Genomic DNA, 20,736 nt, shown 5'->3' with positions numbered 1-20,736 from the left:
TATTGAATACTGCTTTAATATAGGCCTAATTAATATTTTGAGGCTCGGAAACAGAAATTGAAGTGTAAAATAAACTAAATATATTGTACAATGCGTATTCGTTAATAACTTTCTTTAGAATTGGACTCAAATATTCTACAAAGGTTAGAGATACAAAAGCAAGTTGGTATAATGAAGCATTCATAATAGTTTTCATATTGCTATAAGAATTTGGAAAGTAAACAATCATTGAATTAAAAAAAATGGGATATTGTAGTGGGAGTTCTACCTCTAATCCTTTACTCCTCCAGTGTGTATGTGGTCCTAACATATATATATATATATATATATATATATATATATATGTGTGTATGTGTGTTTAAATCACTTTGTTATCGCTAGAAAGTGCAAGCTGAGGCTTGACAATGAGTATAGCGTCCCCGTGGTGACGTCACAGATTTACAATCCTCTTGACTGTCCCTTTAAATGCTGTTATGAAGGGACCTGTGAGAGCGACAGCGACCAACCGTCCATGGACCTTGCTGTGAAGCTGCCCTCAAATGGTCAATATATGTTGCCGATTAATATTGATAAAAATTCATTGGCCTCATACAGTCAATTGACAATATATTCAGTTTCTGTTGGAATTCAATAATACCAGATCAAAAACAAGCTTGTGCAGCTATTTTTGCATTAACTATAAAACAGAGTATGGGTTGTTTGAAGATGCGTCCCGTAACATATGAAGCTCTCTATAGTTGAATAAAACTTATCGAAACTTTTTAAGTATTAGCATTTGTTTTGTCTGGTCACTGTACATCTGATGTGTTGTTGGCTATCTCAACATTTTCATAGATCATATGGTGCACAAGATTTTTTTCTAGCATCAGGTAATGGGAACATAAGTCTCAATATTGTAAATTTGTTTGTCCTCATACCAATATATTACCGGTATATTGTCAATATTAATATTAGTGTTCATGAAACCACATCCCTTCATTATTTTCAATATTGACCTAGGTCATTCTATTCGAGCACATATTCAATAATATGGACAAATATTGATCCTCTGAGGGCCCCTTAAACCATTCATTCAATAAACGAAACAAATTCAAAACATTTCGTCAGTACCTATTCTTGCTGATGAACATAGTTCTATGTTCATTAACACTCTGGTTTACTTCACTAGTAAGCCACTACCAGGTTTTTTTTACTGCGATGTTGAAGTTATCAGGATTACATGAAACCTTAAAATATACGTAAATTTTTATAATATCACAGTCTTAGTATATACAATCACGAAGCTCGAGTTGTTGAAGATACTGGGAACAATAGACTGTGTCGGTAATATTTTGCAATGTCTGTGATGAGGCAATAGTAATAGTGGTTAGAAACTATCTATGGATGCATATTCCTTATGTATTGAGCTTCGTGACTATATACTAGACTGTGGTAATATTATGTATTCAAAAACTCTGAAGTCTTAACTCTCTAGTATTAGTTCTTGGTGATGAAGTACAGAGCCTTTTCGAGAGGTTGATTTCAGGAAGCCTTAAATCTGACTGATACGCTTCCCCAATTAGTGAAATCATGAACAAAGATACTACCTAAGAACCTTCCAGAATACTGTGTTATCAATTTTCCATATTTCAAAGATGCCTGCTACTGGTTCAGTTACTGTTGTATGCAGCATGTTAAAATACAATGTTGAAATTCTTTCGGCCATGTATAACCGTTAAAAATAGTGAAGTGTCAGCAGGTAAAGTGCCTCCACAGCCACCACCAGGGCCTTCTTGTGAGAGGATGCAGACTACATATGATAATTGTAACAAATTGCCCATAGGGAAAGGGTGCGAAGTTATGCCAACATAGTGTATTTACTAGCGTACAAAATATTAAGAACTTTATTCGAAAACTAATTGAAGATGGAGTTCTGAAATAGAGAAGAGGCAGTAGGCCTTAGTTTGAGCATTGTAACAAGAATTTCAAATATTGAAAATCAGACTCCGGAAAAAAAGTGGGAAAAGTGAAACAATCCATTTGGAAAAATCTATTATTTTATGTATGAGTGCTGTATGGAGTGTTCTCCACAGTTTGTACATAATGTATGCTATGCGAGATGTGAAGAGTGGTATACAAACATTGATTATACGAGGGCTGGGTCCTTGCACTCAGTCTGTTTAGGTTCATTGTACACCCTATATGCGATGATTGTCTAACTTCAGTGGATGGCCTGGTTGACACTCGCGAAACCGACGCTGATAGGCAGGTCATTCTTTCTGGGCTTTGCAGGCAAGCCCCAAGTCAAATTCCTTAGAACCTACATCAGAATTGGAAACCTATACTACATGCAGACATCACCCCAGCCTATTTTTACTATTATATACGATGGGTGAAATGGGGAGAAGTGGAGAGTGTTGGTGAAATGAAAGGGTGAAACGGGAGAACCTCAGAGACTCTCTCTAGTGCCTGTTCTGTTCACCATAAATGACCAAGGATCGAATCCGGGCTCTCCGAATGGAAGGCCAGCGTGCTAGCACAGTAGTCACAGACGCTGCATACATAGATTACTTTGAAGTATGAAGTTTTCCATAAGACAGTACATATAAAGAAGAGAGCTGAAGCCATTGACATTGCTTAAAGGGATATCTGTATCTTGAATCACTTGATCACTTAGGGCATCCTGTTATAGTAGTAGTAGTAGTAGTAGTAATAATAATGATATGCCATTAGGGCAATGACCCTGTAATGCCCGTTACTGGGCTAGCTCAATTATTCTCAATTGTCGAGTGTAATAATAATAATAGTGATAAAACATTATTATTATTGTATTGATTTAATTTATCTTAAAATAATACATTGAAAGAATCCTAAGGCCAGGTGCACACACAGACACGGCATGATGCAACATTTTGTCTGATGGTACTTGCCTCCCATTGATTTCTTATGATGGGGTGCACACAGAATCAGATGCAATGAGATGGTTGCAAGCAGACACGGGAAGACGGATGACTGCTTGAACTTGGTCACAAGCAGACTGATAGCTGCAGCATACTGTGCATGCGTTAATAGCCATGTTCATGATTGCACGCTTCCACTATTTACAAATACTGTTGTGTAGTGCATATTATTCATAATGGAGCTCGATGTGGATGAATTAGTTGTTTTAGTACAAGAAGGAATCCTTCTGTACAATCTTACTTCGAAACAATATCACGACAATAATGTGGTTTCTAAAAATATGAGAGGAAATTGCAAATGAGATGGAAGCACCAGGTGAACAATAATTTGTAGTAGGTCTACTTCTGTGCTTTATATTATCACTCATTATTAATGTAATAAATTTTTCATTATTGTGGCTCGTGATGTAGTCATGAACATACAAAATGACGTTTGTGCACTACATTAGTAGTATTTAATTTTAAGATACTTTAAGTTTTATAAGTTCTTAGGAGTATTGGACGTGCTTAGGAAATAACCAAATACAATAGAATTTCTGATATAGACAGTCCTCATTCATTGACGCCATTTTCTAGCCTAGATCAGTTTTCCAAACCCCCCACAGCCAGCAAATCATTTGTCACGAGCAGACAGTGTTAAGTTGTTGCAAGGCGTTCTGAGACACTATAAAGCAAAACGTCACTTCTAATTCTGTGTGCACCTGGCGTAACAGTAACAAAACTGCAAAAAGTGGCAATATCTGAAAGTTGTAACGAAACATCTTCCCTAAATGGGCTGTAGATCACTGTCAAATGTGTAGAAGTGGTGTGGGGAATAGGGTTCTCTACTTTTGGAGCTGAGAGTATGGTAGGTAAGTGGAGATTCTACCATAGTTGATATAAGGTATATTTCAGACCAAGCAATGTCAGGGCACTTTTCTGATACTCATATTTATTGTCATATTTTGTATCTATAAGAGTTCATATTTAAACAATTTCATAGTGAAGTCTACTCTTCAGATCCAACAATATCTGTATCTTTGCCATCAGGAAGTTGCCCCAATTTTTTTTCTATGTGGCTATATGCAACCAACTGTTTCTTTTCAAACAGAATGGCTCAGTAGCTTATGCTTCGAAATTCCAGAGCCAGGGCACTTTTATCTTTAGAATACCACTGCATATGATCCATTCCATTTATAGACATAATATTGCTTTTTATTAAATGGCAAAGTATATTTTGCTGTAAATGAATACTTAACTGCATTATTCTTTATTTTGATTCAAGGGTAATGAGTATGTTGGTCCAGGAGTGTGTGTGTGTGTGTGTGTTAGACTTCAACAAACAAAATTTGATAACACAATCCCATGGGAAAAAATGGAACTCTCTGCATCAAAATCCACAGTTAATTCCCGATTTACCACGAAAATCGTCTGTAGCTGCATTTAGATTGGCAACAGGCCATGATTGTTTGGCCAAACACCTGCATAGAATTGGAATATATCAGTCCCCTAACTGTCCATTGTGCAACTCAAACCAAGAAATGGATTCGGAACACCTCAAAATCTGTGCTTCAGTGGCTGGTCATGATAATATCTTCGAAAAATATTGGAGTGCAAGAGGTCAAATGACTTTATTGTCAAACGCCTGGCATTAGAAAACAACAACAATATATATATATATATATATATATATATATATATATATATATATATAAACATTAACATTATTCAAGCAATGAAGAGAATGAATAATCCTTGCAGAATAATTTAATTATTAATTGCATTGAAACAGTATCAACAGATCCTATAAAGCACGTTTCCTCCCCCCCCCCCCTCCTCCAAACCTATCTCGATTACAGTAGAAGAGTTTTGAGGATGTTAGGTTTATTAATTAAAATTTTTGGTTAACTAGTTCCCTTCCTTTGTACCTTGCATATACTTATCTGTGACATGTTAGGTTTGGTCACTTATATACGATCAATTCCACTTCCACAAAAAAAAAATCTAATAAATTCAACGATTTTCACTTCGAAATCACCGGAATTACCTCAGCACTAGTTTCACTATCATGACTAAGGATGGATTTTTTATTCTTTGACAAATTAGATTTCAGTATCTCTACCTAATATGGTACTTGTAGTGATACTGTGATACGACGACGAAATGGGAAAAACTACCATAGTTGGAGAGGAGACATATTTTTCAGACAACTTGATGTGCTATCCAACTCTTCAGATACAATATATTATCTGAGCAAATATTAGAGGTTAATCATCATTGGGTTCGATGGTAATGCCTTGTATTTCCTTCTAGGAAACAAACATACAAATAAAAATTACAACTTCAATTTCAAATGTGTTTTCTTTTAATTTATTTATTCTGCACACACACATCCAGATTTTAGAACTCTGCCCGAACTTTTCTTTGTCCTTTTTAGAAACTAACACCAGAACTAACTTTTCAGTTTATTTATTCTGCGTTCAACATATACATAACTAATATTTACCAATGAACACAAACTAAACCGACTGAGGAGTTCATCTGAATAACTGTTAATGATGTCCTTCCTCTGGTGGAGCCTTTGGATCAACAAAATCTATTTGTTCTTCAGGAGTATGTGGCCAATATGTAGGTTTATTCAACGGATCCAGTGCCTGAAACAAAGTGTCATTTGTTGTAAAATATGTATGGTTTCTAGAGGATGTATAGATAAAGGTAAGCTCATATCAATTCAATATGTCTCATAACTAATTATGAGAACCTAACCTCAATATTCAATGAGTACTTTCACCTACAAACACTTTGTGATCATTTTCATGCTAATTAAATTATAAACTGAACTTCAAATTGTGCAGAACGACTACTCAGTAGGAAATGACCAGTAATTAAACGACACTCGACATTATTACAAATGAAAACAATAAAATAGTTCTATCAATGTTAAAATATAGATTATATGTGAATCTGACCAATGTTGCCAGGAAGTAATGTTGGTGGCGTCACGAACGTTGGTTAAGGGAATATTTTTTCTCTTCATATTAAGCCGCTATCACTGTGATAAAACTTACCAATTCTGGATATGCATCCTTGAAGTCTTCCAACGTCATCTGTTCAAATGGTATTAATGACTTCAATCGAGAAATTTCAGCTTCGTATTCGGCAATACGAGTATTGGATTCTTTTATGAATTGTTGAATTTCCTTTTCCTGCAAGAAACACGTAATTAAATAATTAAGAAGAGAGACAAATGAATTTCTTTACACGTAACTAACTATTTAAGGAAAGAGACAAAAGAATTTCTTCAGTCACTAAATAAAGGACATTTACTGACCACTTCTTTCGCCTGCTGCTCAATCTCAGGCGTTACAGTATCTGTGGGATATGGAATACTAAGAGCCTCATACTTTTTCTTAAAATCATCTACCATTCCTGCCAAAGGTACATTAGTCCTATAATACTCCCAATTAATTGCAGGAGGAGTTTCTGGGTTTGCCATCATCCTGGAATGAAATTCGTAATATAATCACAGTTATCCCAGAGAGATATTGAGACACAAACACTAAATAAAATATTACCTTCGTAAGTATCCATCAGATTTTGCTTTGAACGCCGAAAAAAATCCCTTTTGGTTTTCTGGTACTCTTTCCGCTAGTGCTGACCAATTTATAGCAGACTGCGTTATTCTTCTTGCAGCCATTTTTAAAACTCTTCAAGAACGACTTTCGCTCAACCTTCTGTATGTAAAATCAAGATGGCCGAGAGGGGCAGACGATTTTACGAAAACTTCCGAATCTTGCCGATTACACGTATGGTTGGGAAATGTAGTCGCACTATTCGCTGCCGAATGTAAACGAAATTTTACGGATGTCAATTTTCCCGCCTTTTTCGATGTAAATAGAATCGTCTGCTACTTGTCGCTCATTCGCCATGTTGCGGATCGATAAGTGCGGAGGGCAGGGCATAAAGAGGATAGGATATTACAGCAAACAGATCCTAAAGTTTTTGTGCTAAATTGGATACATTAGAATGTAGTGATGCCCAAAAAAAGTACAAGAGACAGCAGATCCATAGGAAGAACTGGTTGGAAACCAAAGATAGTTAAACGTAACTCGAATGATAAGCGAATTGTGAACAATATATATATTGGTGCTGGAAACGCTAGGAGATGGATTATTTTGAAGAAGAAATTAGACTACCAAAGTGATGTTGACTTCGTTGCGTATTTGTTGGACCTCGCAGAACCTCAGTCAGTGTAAGGAAAACAATATAAGTAACTTGATTTGTAATAGATAATGACAAAAGAATAGATTAATTTTTGGGTGATAGATGAGGCACAGCGGAGGGATGGGGGTGTGGTTCAGGGATAAGAGCTATTGGGATGCTGCAAGAAGACATTAACGATCAATAGATTTCCCGCCATTTTCTACGGCACGTCAAATACCGTCGTCTGCTGGAAACTTTGTTTATTAATATAATTTGTTACTTAGCTCTGTTATTTTTTTGACTATGTTGTGACATTTATGTAAATATGTCATGCAGAAACATGTATTGTTACAAATTTTTGTATTGTAATTCGCGTAGGAATGTATTGATAGATAACATTAATATAATCAGCTGTTTTAATACTTATTTTTAACAAATAGGAGTTCCTTTTCTTAGTAAAATACCGTATGTGAAGGTTCTGTGGTGCTAGGGAATAACAAAATATGTAATTGATGTTCCTGATTTCCACAGTTTCCTGCAATGATAAACATCGTACAAATGCCAATATCTTATAGACCCATTGTACTTTTGTAATCTATAGAAATTGGTAGAGTTTCACTTGTACTGATTTTTAATTGAAACTCTTTCAATCTGCGTATTGGAATATGTAAATTTTGATGTTAAATTGAAATATTTTAATATCAGTAGTATGCCGGTATTACAACTAATCAATTCATGGTTTTACCTAAGCTTACAAAATTTGTACGGTACCTGTTGTAGAAAATTAGGAAAAATGAGCGTTGAGGCACTTCAGGAGATTTTGGAAGTGAAAATGGTCGAATTTGTAAGCGATTTGGAAATTACTCATATTTACATAGTGATATTGCATAGTCTGTAATCTTTTAACAAAAGATTGAGAGAAAAAGTATATGAACTATCTTGAAATACCTACCTACAACTTCATGAACAGTTTTGTCTGAAGAATTTCTGAATTACAGTTTTTTTTCTTTTATATTTATTTCACTCCGCACAGCTTTTCCATTAGATTGAATATGACATGCATAATTATTATTATTGTCTGATAGACTGAGATATTTTGAATATAAAAATGTAATGTTTATTTTCCAAAGTACTACATGCATGGACAAAAAAAATTATGGAATGAACGATTACTGACTGAAGGAGAGTAGATATAATAATAATAATAATAATAATAATTCAATTTTTATGTTACATCAATTTTTCACTTTTGCATTCAGTACCTATTACAATTCACGATTATTGAAGCGTTATTATTATAGACCTATTCATGAAGACTTCGAGATGATCGTGAAAAGTGAAATAACAAGCTCTCTTCAGTTTACAATTCATAGGGCAACCTTACTTCCTGGCTTAGTTGCCTCACGAGTGATGTTTTATTGGTGTCACTTATGAGGTTGATAACAATAACAACTACAAGTGATGCTAAATAAGAACATCACTGGATGATATCATTAAGTAATATAACAGGCTGACTTAGTGTTCATTATTAATTCATTAGGTATCATTGATGAAGTAACTGGGGTGACAAATACTGAAAATGATACTTGCTTTATAATACCAAAATAACATGCCATGTAGTAGCAACTTTCGTGCCTACCATGTATTCAGGAACTATATTATAACAAACTTGGTCGACTGTAAAATAATAGTTTTTACTCCAATTGAATATAAAGGATGTTGAGAAAAATGGGTCTAATATTTTGAGTGGAGGTAATACTAGTATTCATCAAAATATGGGTCCTAAAATTAATATCTTTGAAGAAACAAGAACTGCGAAATTGGTATGTAATCATGTGAAACCAAATGCTTGTATGCGCCGTTAGCTCATAGTAAATAGCCTACCTTATGGTGGGGGTAAGCGAACTAAGTGTAGTGAGGGAGGGAAGTTTTCCAGTCCACTTCTTTCTCCTTACACGCAGGTTGGTTTCACAAGATACCGAATGGTCTATACTGTAACAACAGCATATTTTTTAATGTGAGTTCTTTGCTCGTTTCGGGTATGTCACATTTACTACTTACATGATAGGCCTACATATACAAGCTGGTGTATAGCTACTGGAAGCTTGACTAGAACACTGAGCGACATTACAATTTCTGAAGCTAGGTTTGCTCTGCTGTAACATAAAATCAAGATTAGTTCTATTACTAAGCACTTATTTATCCTGGAAATTGTTTGAATACCGGTACTGTAATTATGCATTTCAAATTGAGTGTGAAGATTATAAATATGGTAAGCATAATATATTACAGTGTTATTTGAGATTTGTTGATGACTTGTCAGACTGCTTTCAAATTACCTTTTTCAGCTGCTTATTTCACTTTGGCAAATGAGTTGCTTTTCAGTTCCGTGTTTTTCCTTCTGGTTTTGTTTCTGAAATATTCAGAGCTTACTTTTTAAATTACATATTATCTATCTTAGCTTTCTGATAAGCTGATTTTATTTCCTAATTTTCCTAGTAATTTTTTATGTTGTTAATTTAATGGTTTTGGGAATGATTTTATTTTCAATTAAGCAGTGTGTGATTGTCATTTTTTTATTTTGCAATTCAAATATTTGATTCATTGAGAGCTGATGTGCTTGGATCAACATTAGATTAATTTTTCTTTGCACAATAGATGACATTTCGCACTTCTGTTACCATTCTTTTGTACACCTTACTTATGTTTGAAGAAATTGGCTTATGTTTTGGAAAATCCTCAAATACAGATGATACCACGTTAGGCAATAGACGTTTTCTTGTAGTGCTAGTGCTAAAATCGGCTTCTTTGAAATGTCTGTTGCAGGCACGTGATACGGTATTGTGTTGTCCCTGACTTGTCTTCTTGGCAAGAAATAGCTAAAGAACACTTCTTTTTTATTTATTATTTTGTGGAAAAAGATGAAACGACAAGTCATATTCTTTACTATAGCTTGCCCATGACTGAGTAGTGACTCTCTGCCTTCCATTGTGATGATCTGGATTTGATCCTCATCTGGGTGGTTTTTGTCGATGGCACAAGTGGATTTTGTCGATGTTCTTCTTTTCCCCCCCCTCACCATTGTCTACAGCATTCCACTAATACTCCACGATCACCGTCACTCTGTGAGATCCTAAGCCAGACCTCCAGAACAAGTAAAAAATTTCTGAAAGTTGTACAAATTTGTGTTTAATAGCGATTATTATTATTATATGCAAAATGTCACACAGCAATAAATCATTTCTAAACGCACTAAAATTATCAGACTATTTAATTTAATTATGACATCTGATTTAAAATATAATTTCAGAGACATATACTAAAATATTACTAAGTTACAGAATTTATCATTACTATACACTACAGACTAATCAGTAGACTTTTTTCGCCAGTGTAAGAAAAAAATCGCACAGATGTACTTTTTATATATTGCAACTGCAATTCCCTGTCAGTTAGTAGAAATTATATCATAATACTTCAACGTGCATATCATTATTGAAAAGGAGGAAGGGAAAATTTAGGCCTGCTTGGAAATGCTTGAAATATACATCAGAGAAATGGAATATAGGCTTAATACCTTTATTTATTGCAATATATTATTATAAAAAGTGAAAAGGGTATAGATGAGGAGGCGAAACCTGGCATATGAGCTGTTTGGGAAAGGAAAGAATGAACTATAAGAAAGAGTTTCTTTCAGGATGATTAATATTATACAAATCTACTGACACGGAAGTGCATCTCAGACTATACTATATATATATATATATATATATATATATATATAATCTGAGATGCACCAATATCTAAATTTCGATTGAGGTCAGATGTCCGTCTTTAATATTAAGCTACTTATAATATGTTGTTGTTGTTTTCTAATGCCAGGCGTTTGACAATATAGTCATTTGACCTCTTCCACTCCAATATTTTTCAAAGATATTATCGTGACCAGCCACTGAAGCACAGATTTTGAGGTGTTCCGAATCCATTTCTTGGTTTGAGTTGCACAATGGGCAGTTAGGGGACTGATATATTCCAATTCTATGCAGGTGTTTGGCCAAACAATCATGGCCTGTTGCCAATCTAAATGCAGCTACAGACGATTTTCGTGGTAAATCGGGAATTAACTGTGGATTTTGATGCAGAGAGTTCCATTTTTTCCCTTGGGATTGAGTTATCAAATTTTGTTTGTTGAAGTCTAAGTATGTAGATTTAATAAATCTCTTCACAGAGTAATACGTAGATTTAGTAACAGGTCTGTAAGTAGCAGTGCTGCCCTTCTTTGCTAAAGCATCCACATTCTCGTTTTCTAGGATTCCACAATGGGATGGTATCCATTGGAAAACAATTCTTTTATTGAGTGATATTAATTGAGAGAGCATTTTAGTTATTTCTGCTGTTTGAGATGAAGGTGTGCGTTTAGAGACGATTGATAAAATAGGTGCTTTGGAGTCTGACAATATAACTGCATTCCTAAATTTATTGATGTGGCATAGAAGATTCCTGAGACATTCACTTATTGCAATGATTTCACCATCAAAACTTATAATATATATATATTGGTTATTATAGGCATGGGACATGATAAGGTCACAGGACAGGTCTTGCCTCCTCTACTGTACAGTGTGCATGTGAAATGTATCAAGTTTCTTTCATTATTGTCGAAAATGTTTGCTGTATGAATTCAAGTACCTACAGAGAAGACAATGAATGCCTGGTTTATATGTAATGTTTTGTGCCCACCAATAGCAAAAAAAAAAAAAAATAAATAAATAATAATAATAATAATAATAATAATAATAATAATAATAACCTACAAAGAATGACAACGATTTATTTTAATATATTTGAGACATACAAGTTGGGAAATGGCATCTATTGTTCATAATGCTTCAAATGTCAATGTCATTCAAGTGTTCTGCTATGAAACACTGCTCCTGATAGCGGAATTAACATTAAGCGGGAACTAGTTGAGAGCTGTATTTTAAGCTCTATACATCAGTTTGTATGTATTATGTAAGCAGTGGACACATCTGCCTGTTTACTCTTTTGTTTATTGCATTATTGATATAAGAAACCAGTAAAGAGCTCACATTGAAAGATACACTGTTGTTACAAAATCATTTTCAGTTTCATAGTGCTTATTTCTTCAAAGATCTTAATTTTAAGACCTATGTTCATTAGACTTTTTTTTCTTACTTCGATTAATACTGTATATAATTTGAAACAACATGTGTCCATTACTATTGAGCTGTCTATGTGGACATGAATTGACATAGTCTATTTTGTTTTAATAGTGAAGTGAGTTCATGGATTGTAATGGTTAGACACTCTTATAGAACTACAGTCAACGCTCGATAACTCGTACTAAAAGAGGCAGAGTTCTGTCTGAGTTACGAAAAGTCCATCTTATCGAAGGGAAATGAAGTTGTACATTAGGAATGAACACTAACACCATATGTTATCTATACAGTAGCAATATTATACTGAACTTTAATGCAACAAGGTTATCAATACATACCAGGTAAAACAGAGACACAAGTAACACAGGTAGTGGACAAATTGCATTAATCACTGTAATTCGATTGGTCTGTTATAGGAGCATGATGGTGATTGATCTGCCACTTTGTTGTTGTTTTTCCCAGCAGAATGTTTGAAAAAATTGTCAGTCTTCTTTTGTGAAAATGTTTGATGTTGCTTGCGAACAATTATCTCACATAAAGTTTTACCAGAATGTGTCTGTTATGTTCATAATTAAAATTTTATTTTCGAAAGATTTGGTCTGAGTTATCCAAAGTCCGAGATATCGGTGTCCGAGTTATCGAGCGTTCACTGTACATTGAAATGGGGTTTATTTAATTTTTGGATGAAATCCCGAATCTTCGTAATTCTGACTGCACAATCCTCTTGATTTATCTGTTTCCATCAGAAATCTGCTTTTCTTTCACTGTATTATTTTGCAGTTCATATTTCTATCTTTTTAGAACACAATGTATATAATACAATTTCAAAGTGAAATTAATTAAAGTAAGTTAATACGTGTGGAAGGAAGAAAAGTTTGTGTCCAGATCTTTTTCTTGTGCAAGAATCAAACTGAGGATTACATTAAATTTTATTGTCCTCTTTGTGGCAACACATGACATAATGCTTATTTCATTTTGTAATTTACTTTATCAGTTTTTAACGTTTCTTTAATGACGTTTTCTCGAAATTTTTTTCTGTTTTCTATTAATCATTTTGTAATCTCTGTGACGTAAATTCCTTAGGAATCATGTTCTCATCTAAAGAACAGAAGATATGCAAACATTGTTTATTTAACAAGGACTTTATTCATATGTTTTTCTGGGATAATAATTATTACTGTTCTGCAACTGTATTATAGCAAAGGTGCTTTTCCTCCAAAACCTGATGATGGAGATAAGAAAGATGACGATAAAGATGGCGAGATACCAGTGAGAGAATTTGAAGAAGACACTAATGACAGGTAAACGAAGATACTTTTCAAGAATAACTATAACGTTATTGTGGTGGACCCATAATCCGTTCTTATAATTTAAAACTAAGAGTATAATAAACAGTGAAGAGTAGTGTATTGAACTGCCTCATCTTCAGGAGAGAAAGATAAATGGCTCAATTGTATCACATTTTATAATTTTTTATCATTTTATTCTTTTGATGTGATATAGTTGTAATAGTTGTGTTATTTCTAAGCTATCTTTAGCAATTTGTTATAGTGAATTTTTGTACTGAGAAAACAATGCAATCCCGAAGTAGGATGGTTGTATACCAAATTTTTGTTTGTATGATTTGAGGCTTTCTCGGCGTTGGTTCGGTAATATGGTTTCACGGGATATCAGCCAAGTTAAAATTTTGGAATGTTGTTGTTGTTGTTATTTTCTAATACCAAGCGTTTGACAATAAAGTCATTTGACCTCTTGCACTCCAATACTTTTCAAAGATATTATCATGGCCAGCCACTGAAGCTGTGTCTGGACAGAAAGTCGACAGCCTAACATCTATATAACCCACGACTTTCTGTCAGGCACAACTTCCCTGAAGATGGCTGCAGAGATAGCAGTTGAAAGCTTGGAACATTCCAAAATTTTAACTCGGCTGATATCCCGCGAAACCATATTAGCCAAATTTTTGTTGTTAAGTACCTGCAAAAAAACTTAATGCGATTGATTTTCTTATTACTTATACTTAGTACTGTTTGATGTAAACGCATAATTTGTCCTAAGTAAATGCATCACATGAAACATAAAATGACAAAAGAAGAGTAGACCTATATAAGGAAGATTTAAAAAAAACTTTCTTCCTGTCACTGGTGGTCGACATTAAGAGGTGCAGAGGTGTGTGCCCTTCAGTTCGTGTTGTTGTTATCATTATTATTATTATTATTATTATCGTCATCATTATTATCATCATTTGATAGCCTACGAGGTATAATAATACGAACATGAAGAAGAAATTCTAATAAGGACATGTGCCTCTGCAGGTCTCAATGCTAGTCTCCTAGCCCTGCTTCTGGCAGTGATGTAACAGTGCTTCAGTGATGAGAACTTAGGCCTAACTGAAAGAGACATATATCAATTTTAATAAACATATGGACCTAGTTAGAAATAATTTAAGAGATTTAAATTAACAATTTGATATATTTTATCTGGAGAAAAGTGCCTTGTATATCACAGTATTAAATAATGTGTTATTGGTATACAAATGTGGCACATTTGTTAGTGTGTGTGCGTGGCAAATAGCAACCTAAGTGAATTTTATTATAATATACTGAATGTAGTACAACTTTTCTTATAATGTTTTTGCAGCACAAGCTCTGTGCAGCAAGAAATTAGCGATGATGGAGAGTGGCGACCTTCTGGGACATCTGCAGATGGCCCCTTGCGTCGCAGTCCCCGCAAACAAACAATTCCAGTGCGAATCCATGTGCGCCGTAGTGCACGCAATATGGCCACAGAGAGCAAACCTTACAAGAAAGAAGAAGAAGAAGAAAAGAAAGAGGAGACTGCAGACACGGTAACAGAGTGCAGTGAGGTTACAGAAACTCCAACTGCTGTCACCAAGGATGAAATCGTGAAGACCGAGGATGTACCAGGTGAGTTATTTTTTACTTTCTCTTTATATGTAGTATAAAGAGAAGTATTGTGATGCTGCCAAAATTATAGTTCAAGATTTCTACGGAAATACATGTTTCATCATCCTGAATATGAGAAGAGTGATTTTGGTCATATTGACTGGTACAACATTTCCTGCTGAACTTCTTGACGGTTGGTATCTGCGAGTGAATGTTATTTAAAAAAATGTTGGTTTAATCAAAATTGACTATTTACTTCTGTTCTTCTCGAAAAGTGCCGGTAAACAAAAGCTCGTGATGCTAATATACTATATTCCTCTGCAGATTCCTTTATATTCGAGCACTATTGGCATAAGCATTATTAAAAAAGAAGTTGTGTACTTCTCTCTGCACTGCACTTTTACAAAATCGTCACAGAAGTCTTTTTCCTGTCTTTTTTACGTCGCTTGGTTAATTTTCCTGTTTATTAGAAGTCTTTTTGAGCCTTAAAAATTTCACACTAAGTAAATTAAATTGTAATTTCCGTAATATCATCATTCTTAACTTTCAGCGAACATTATAAAGCATGTTCAGTATAATTCTGTTCTCATCGCATGTTAAAGGTATTCTTTGGTGATGTTTCTCATAGAAGGTAATAATTTATTTGTGACACATCAGTTTTCATCTATCTGATTCCATTTTTAAATGAATCTGATGTTTCAACGAATATATGGATGCTTATTCATTGCGAGATGAGGATGGCACATTTGGATTAAATTTTCAATATTAAATTGTTCACTAATCTGACTTGTTTCCCGAAAGTGTTCAATAATCTGCTATTAAAATTCGTGTAATAAATTTCACAGTATCATAGAAATTTCAAACAACAAATCTGCGTTTTACTGGCAACTGGAATCAATTCAAAAGCTATATACAGAATATTATATTTACATAATTATATATTATAGGAACAGATAAACAGGTTGTTAGATTATTTCTAGGTAATATTTGCAATTACTATGGACATATACCGTATATGTTTAACATATGTAGGTACATGAGAGAACTAGTTGTTGAAACTTTTTTAATATCACCACTGACAGTGACACTGTTTTGTTTAGCCGCGTGGTTTTCATTTTCCCATCGCCTGCTGCCAGAAGCTTATCTGGGCCAAGTGGCCACTCAGTCTGCCGGCACTGAAACATTTAGTAGGTGTTAAAAATGTCCCCCAGCATCTTCTTATGAAATTGTTAGTTACTTTAAGAAGTTCTGCTTGACTGATTGACTCAATTTCAGCTCTTATATAGTCTTAAGCATTTGGTGCAGGAAATAGAGTTATGAGTCCGCTCATCAAACAACAAAATTACTGAAATTAAAGCCATACATAATACCGGTATTTTGTGCATGCGTGTGCATGTGCGCGTGTGTCATTTCTTCTTTTCCTTCCTTTATTTTGTCAAGCATGGATTCCTTCAACAAATGAAATTTCTTGAATTCAGCTATTCCCTGAAATGAGTACATGCATTGCGATGTGGACACATGTCATATTTTATTTAGACACGTAGAAATTCATATTTTGTATATTGGATTTATCTGTTTCATAATTTAGTTCTATGTGTTATATAGTAATTTGTTTATTTAATTTCTTTAATTTTGAAATACAAAGATATTACGCAATATTTAACTGCTGCATGTAGGCTGTTAGCTGCATGAAGTATAACCTGCTGCTGCAGGTGAAGAAGAAAGAGAAGCATCAGCACCAGAGGAGGTCCCAGCAGAACAGCCTTCTCCAGAGGAGAAGGAGGCAGAGAAGGAGAAGGAGGTGGTGCCTGCAAAGCCTGTTCCCAGTGAGGAGCCGGTGGTGATGCACAACGTCAGTGTGTGTCTGGAACAGGTGCACATTGAGGTGGGAGAGCGCGTGAAGCTCAAGAGACGCAAGAAAAAAAGGAGTCACAATACTCAGGAGCCCCCTACCATGGAGCTCAAGAGTGGCACCAAGCACAAACGCAAGAAGCACAAACACGGAGAACACAGTACAAAGAAGTAAGCAGTATATAATGGGCAAGTGTTTATGCTCCAATTTATTTACTTTAATTAATTAAGTTTCTGTAACTGTAGATTACATCTGACACATGAATCTAACGCCTGATTTACGTGGCAACATAATAATTTTCTTTGTAGACATCATCATAAATTATTACCATCACTAGTATTCTTCTATGTCTTGAACTAATTCATTCATTCATTCATTCATAGTGTCCTGTCCAAACGAGGAATGTGACATGGTTAGAGTGGGTTTGATGAGAGAATAGATTCGTGACAGGAGACAGAGGACTACTATGAGGAGGTTAGAATGGGTTAGTTGAGGGATATCTAAGTGACAGGAAACTGAGGACTGTACAGAAATTTTAAGAGAAAGACATAATTAGGTGAAATTTTAGAGGAGCGTGGTTGCAATGTCAGTTTTTATTTTTAGTTCCACTGGATACACGATGCTAGATGGACGAATTTTAGTATTCAGCTTTCTTCTTTTGCATTGCATTCCTTGTTGAATGTGTAAGTCGCTAGGTAGCATGTGAATTCGCTTTTGCACCGATGGTATTGGAGGTGCGAAGGTTTTACATGGCACCAAGTTGACTCAAATATTTGTGTGTGCACCAGATAATTTGTTCACAAATTGTATGGAGTAATTCACTGTCAGATGATTAAAACCATGTTCACTTATGTTGTTACAAGATTTCCAACAGTCTGAGATAATAGTTGTTCCTGGTTTTATCCACATTTTTATTAGTTTTAGGAGTGTTTGTTCACTATGGTCCTCTATTGGCACTAAAAAACACTGTCCAGTACCACTTTCAACACCTCCAAAGATCCACTGTCCCTGTACATTATGACCTTTATTGTATTTTTGTTTACCAAATTTACTCTCATCTATTTCAATGATTTTCCCTGGACCACCAATTTGTTTGGACGACATTTCTACATAGAAAATTAAGACAGATATTACAAGCGATCTCCAATTACTAAGAGTATGTTAATCAAAATTGTACTCTTGTTTTATGTTATTTCCGGGCATATTATTGAGGATTTCATATAGCAGGAGCATGATTTCTTTATATGTTAAGTTGCTGTTGTTGAACAATGAGTAGTACCTTGCACTCAACTACGTATTACAATTCTTTTTGTGACATCACCACTGATCTCATTTCGTGTTGAGTTTCATTTGATTTCCACATTTTTTGCATTTGGCAGAACTTTTGAGAAGATCCACTTCCTGAAGAAATTTGACACTCATTTGAATATCAGTGAATAATATTGTTAAAAATTTTCTGTTGGATTTACCTTTGTTCCCTATTGTTGATCTGTTGTAAGGTCTGGCACAAGAATTGTACCTTTCTGTCATTTCCTTCAGGAAATGTTTCACTATGTCTTGTAAAGTGTCCATTTTATCTCGAACTAAAATCTCTCTCGCATTTTCTTTTGTTTCATCATGGCCGAATGGGTTTATCTCTTCAGGGTATTAATGTTTTTAGTTGGTCATGGCCTTTATGATAGTTTTTGTTTCGTAATATTGATAAACAATTATATGATGAAAGCTGTGAATAATTTCATGGCCACTAAAAGTTGTTTTCGTAAAAGACGAGATATTTTCTCTAGGTCACAAATAAAATGGCAACGTGGTCATTATTACATATCGGTACTTAATACTTTGGCGAACATTAACCGAAAATTTAGTTTCCTTCATTTGAATGATATTCCATGAAACACATTTTTTCCCCCCTTTATTTCTTTGTGATAACCTACTGTAAGATCTTACTACATCTGCATTTTCTTTTAGTGCATTCAAAACTCCGTCGTTGTACTGCATAAATCTTGCACTTGACTAATGGAGTGATTTATTTAAGAATATAGGCGCGAATTTTTCGATTGTCTTTTGTTTAACTCGACTCGGTACGGCCCGGTGACTAGTGACCAGCGAGTAACATGACTATCGAAATTGCTCTACTGTGCATATTATCCAGTTGTTCCTAAAATTGTTAATAGTGTAATTATTTGTAAGGAGCTATTACATCTTATTAATTTTAATGAAGTGAAAACAAATTTAAGAAATATGCAATTACTGCTTATTCTCATTTTTAATTTCCTCTCTTTTAAACATAACCTTCCGGATTTTGGCTTATCATTACAACATATTTTATACAAAATTGCTTTCTGAATTTTTGTACATACCATTTGGATAAAATTTATATTAAAATTTGTAATTTTATGTAGGTCTAATATTTTTCTTCATCCTCAGACTTGGAGAGTTTATGTATTTTGTTTTGCATTATACGAAATAATTGAGCATAATTGTGCCAACTTAAGTGGGATTTATTCTGTTGTTTGGGAGAATACACTTCGTGCTTTACCCTGATTGTATGGTACTCCAGAGCTACTGCAAATATAAAACTTTTAAAGTGCATTGAAAATTGATTAAAATGAAGCAAATTACCAATGTCTTTGGATTCCTGCACACAGCTGGCTTGCTTGCTCGCGGGTGCACTTACTGCTTTGAAAGAGCACCTGAGTTGGTTAATGTAAAGGAAGGAGATTTTTCAATTCCCTCTTATTAGTCTATTATTTAAGATAATTCACACCCACTCATCTAGCATGTCGTTTGTTTAGGCCTGACTGTCATTCCTCCGAACCCAGAACATGTACCTTCTCTCTGTTCTTCTGCACAGAAGCACAAACGTCCTTCTACCTGTTATCTCTCGGTATATTGCTTTGATGGCTCTGGAATTCTCTCCCTGATCATGTCAGGGACTGTCAGACAACATAAAGATTTGAGTGTAAATTAAAGAATCGCATTTTGCTTCACGGAATTGCTTCTTAAACACCTTTTCAATTGCACAACTTAGGCTTAAGCCAAAATACGTAAAAATAATAACACTCTGATACGATGATACATATTTCCCAATTCCATTGTTAATGAAATCACTTGTTCTCGGTGAAAACCGCAGTAAATTTGTATAAGACATCTGTGTTCTTCGGATAAGCTCTTCATTTCGCCACTTTGCTTTCTGGTTAAAATTTTAAGTAAGCAATGGTTGGCTAAAGTACTTTAAGGGCAGGCTTGACCTCGTCTTCAAATTGGCGGCGAGGAAGAAAAGTCTGATCTTATTGGTGTAACTGATGATTATTAGCCAATTATCAAAGTAGGTGCTTAAAAAAGTCAAGATCTTCCCAGATAAGAATATATGAAACTCATTTCGTACATTGTTGATAATTGTTTCCTTGTTTTTTGAGTATCCTTTTTTACACATTTAATTAAAATTGCAATCATCCATTACCTTTGAATTGTTTCAGTTGGTTATAAGAGAAACAGATATGAAAAATTGTTGTTGAACAAAGTAAATTCTTTATTACTGCTATTGTATTTTTATGACAAAATCTTCTTAAGGATATTTAATTAATTATAGTTTACCTGTCTCTTTCAGTTATCCTGCATTATGAATTACATTTTCTTGATTATTACAACCTTACACAGAGATATCATTTATGAAGTCC

At 34.5% G+C, this 20,736-nt stretch overlaps 2 protein-coding genes across 3 annotated transcripts in view; one reads left to right on the top strand and one right to left on the bottom strand.

Annotated features, from left to right (window-relative positions):
- Positions 1 to 5,260: 5,260 nt before the first annotated feature.
- Positions 5,261 to 6,698, bottom strand: ATPsynD (ATP synthase, subunit D). Its single transcript, XM_069821833.1, has 4 exons — positions 6,494 to 6,698; positions 6,250 to 6,418; positions 5,987 to 6,124; positions 5,261 to 5,572 (listed from the first exon to the last, which is right to left on the bottom strand). Exons 1-4 carry the CDS (start codon positions 6,613 to 6,615, stop codon positions 5,471 to 5,473), a joined length of 531 nt encoding a protein of 176 aa, XP_069677934.1. The 5' UTR covers positions 6,616 to 6,698; the 3' UTR covers positions 5,261 to 5,470.
- Positions 6,699 to 6,856: 158 nt separating this feature from the next.
- Positions 6,857 to 20,736, top strand: part of LOC138696627 (uncharacterized) — a 36,704-nt gene continuing 22,824 nt past the window's right edge. The window contains exons 1-4 of one of the 2 annotated variants that reach the window (XM_069821815.1): positions 6,857 to 7,170; positions 13,501 to 13,602; positions 14,942 to 15,228; positions 16,929 to 17,229. In XM_069821815.1, the coding sequence (XP_069677916.1) occupies positions 6,953 to 7,170; positions 13,501 to 13,602; positions 14,942 to 15,228; positions 16,929 to 17,229 (908 nt within the window). In that variant the 5' untranslated portion in view covers positions 6,857 to 6,952. Of the gene's footprint in view, positions 7,171 to 13,500; positions 13,603 to 14,941; positions 15,229 to 16,919; positions 17,230 to 20,736 lie in introns of both variants that reach the window. The other variant, XM_069821814.1, reaches the window with a different exon arrangement.

Source organism: Periplaneta americana, chromosome 3 (genome assembly GCF_040183065.1).
Source record: "Periplaneta americana isolate PAMFEO1 chromosome 3, P.americana_PAMFEO1_priV1, whole genome shotgun sequence".
NCBI lineage: Eukaryota > Metazoa > Arthropoda > Insecta > Blattodea > Blattidae > Periplaneta > Periplaneta americana.
Note: the sequence above shows the minus strand (reverse complement) of the source record. Positions and strands in the feature narration are given on the sequence as shown.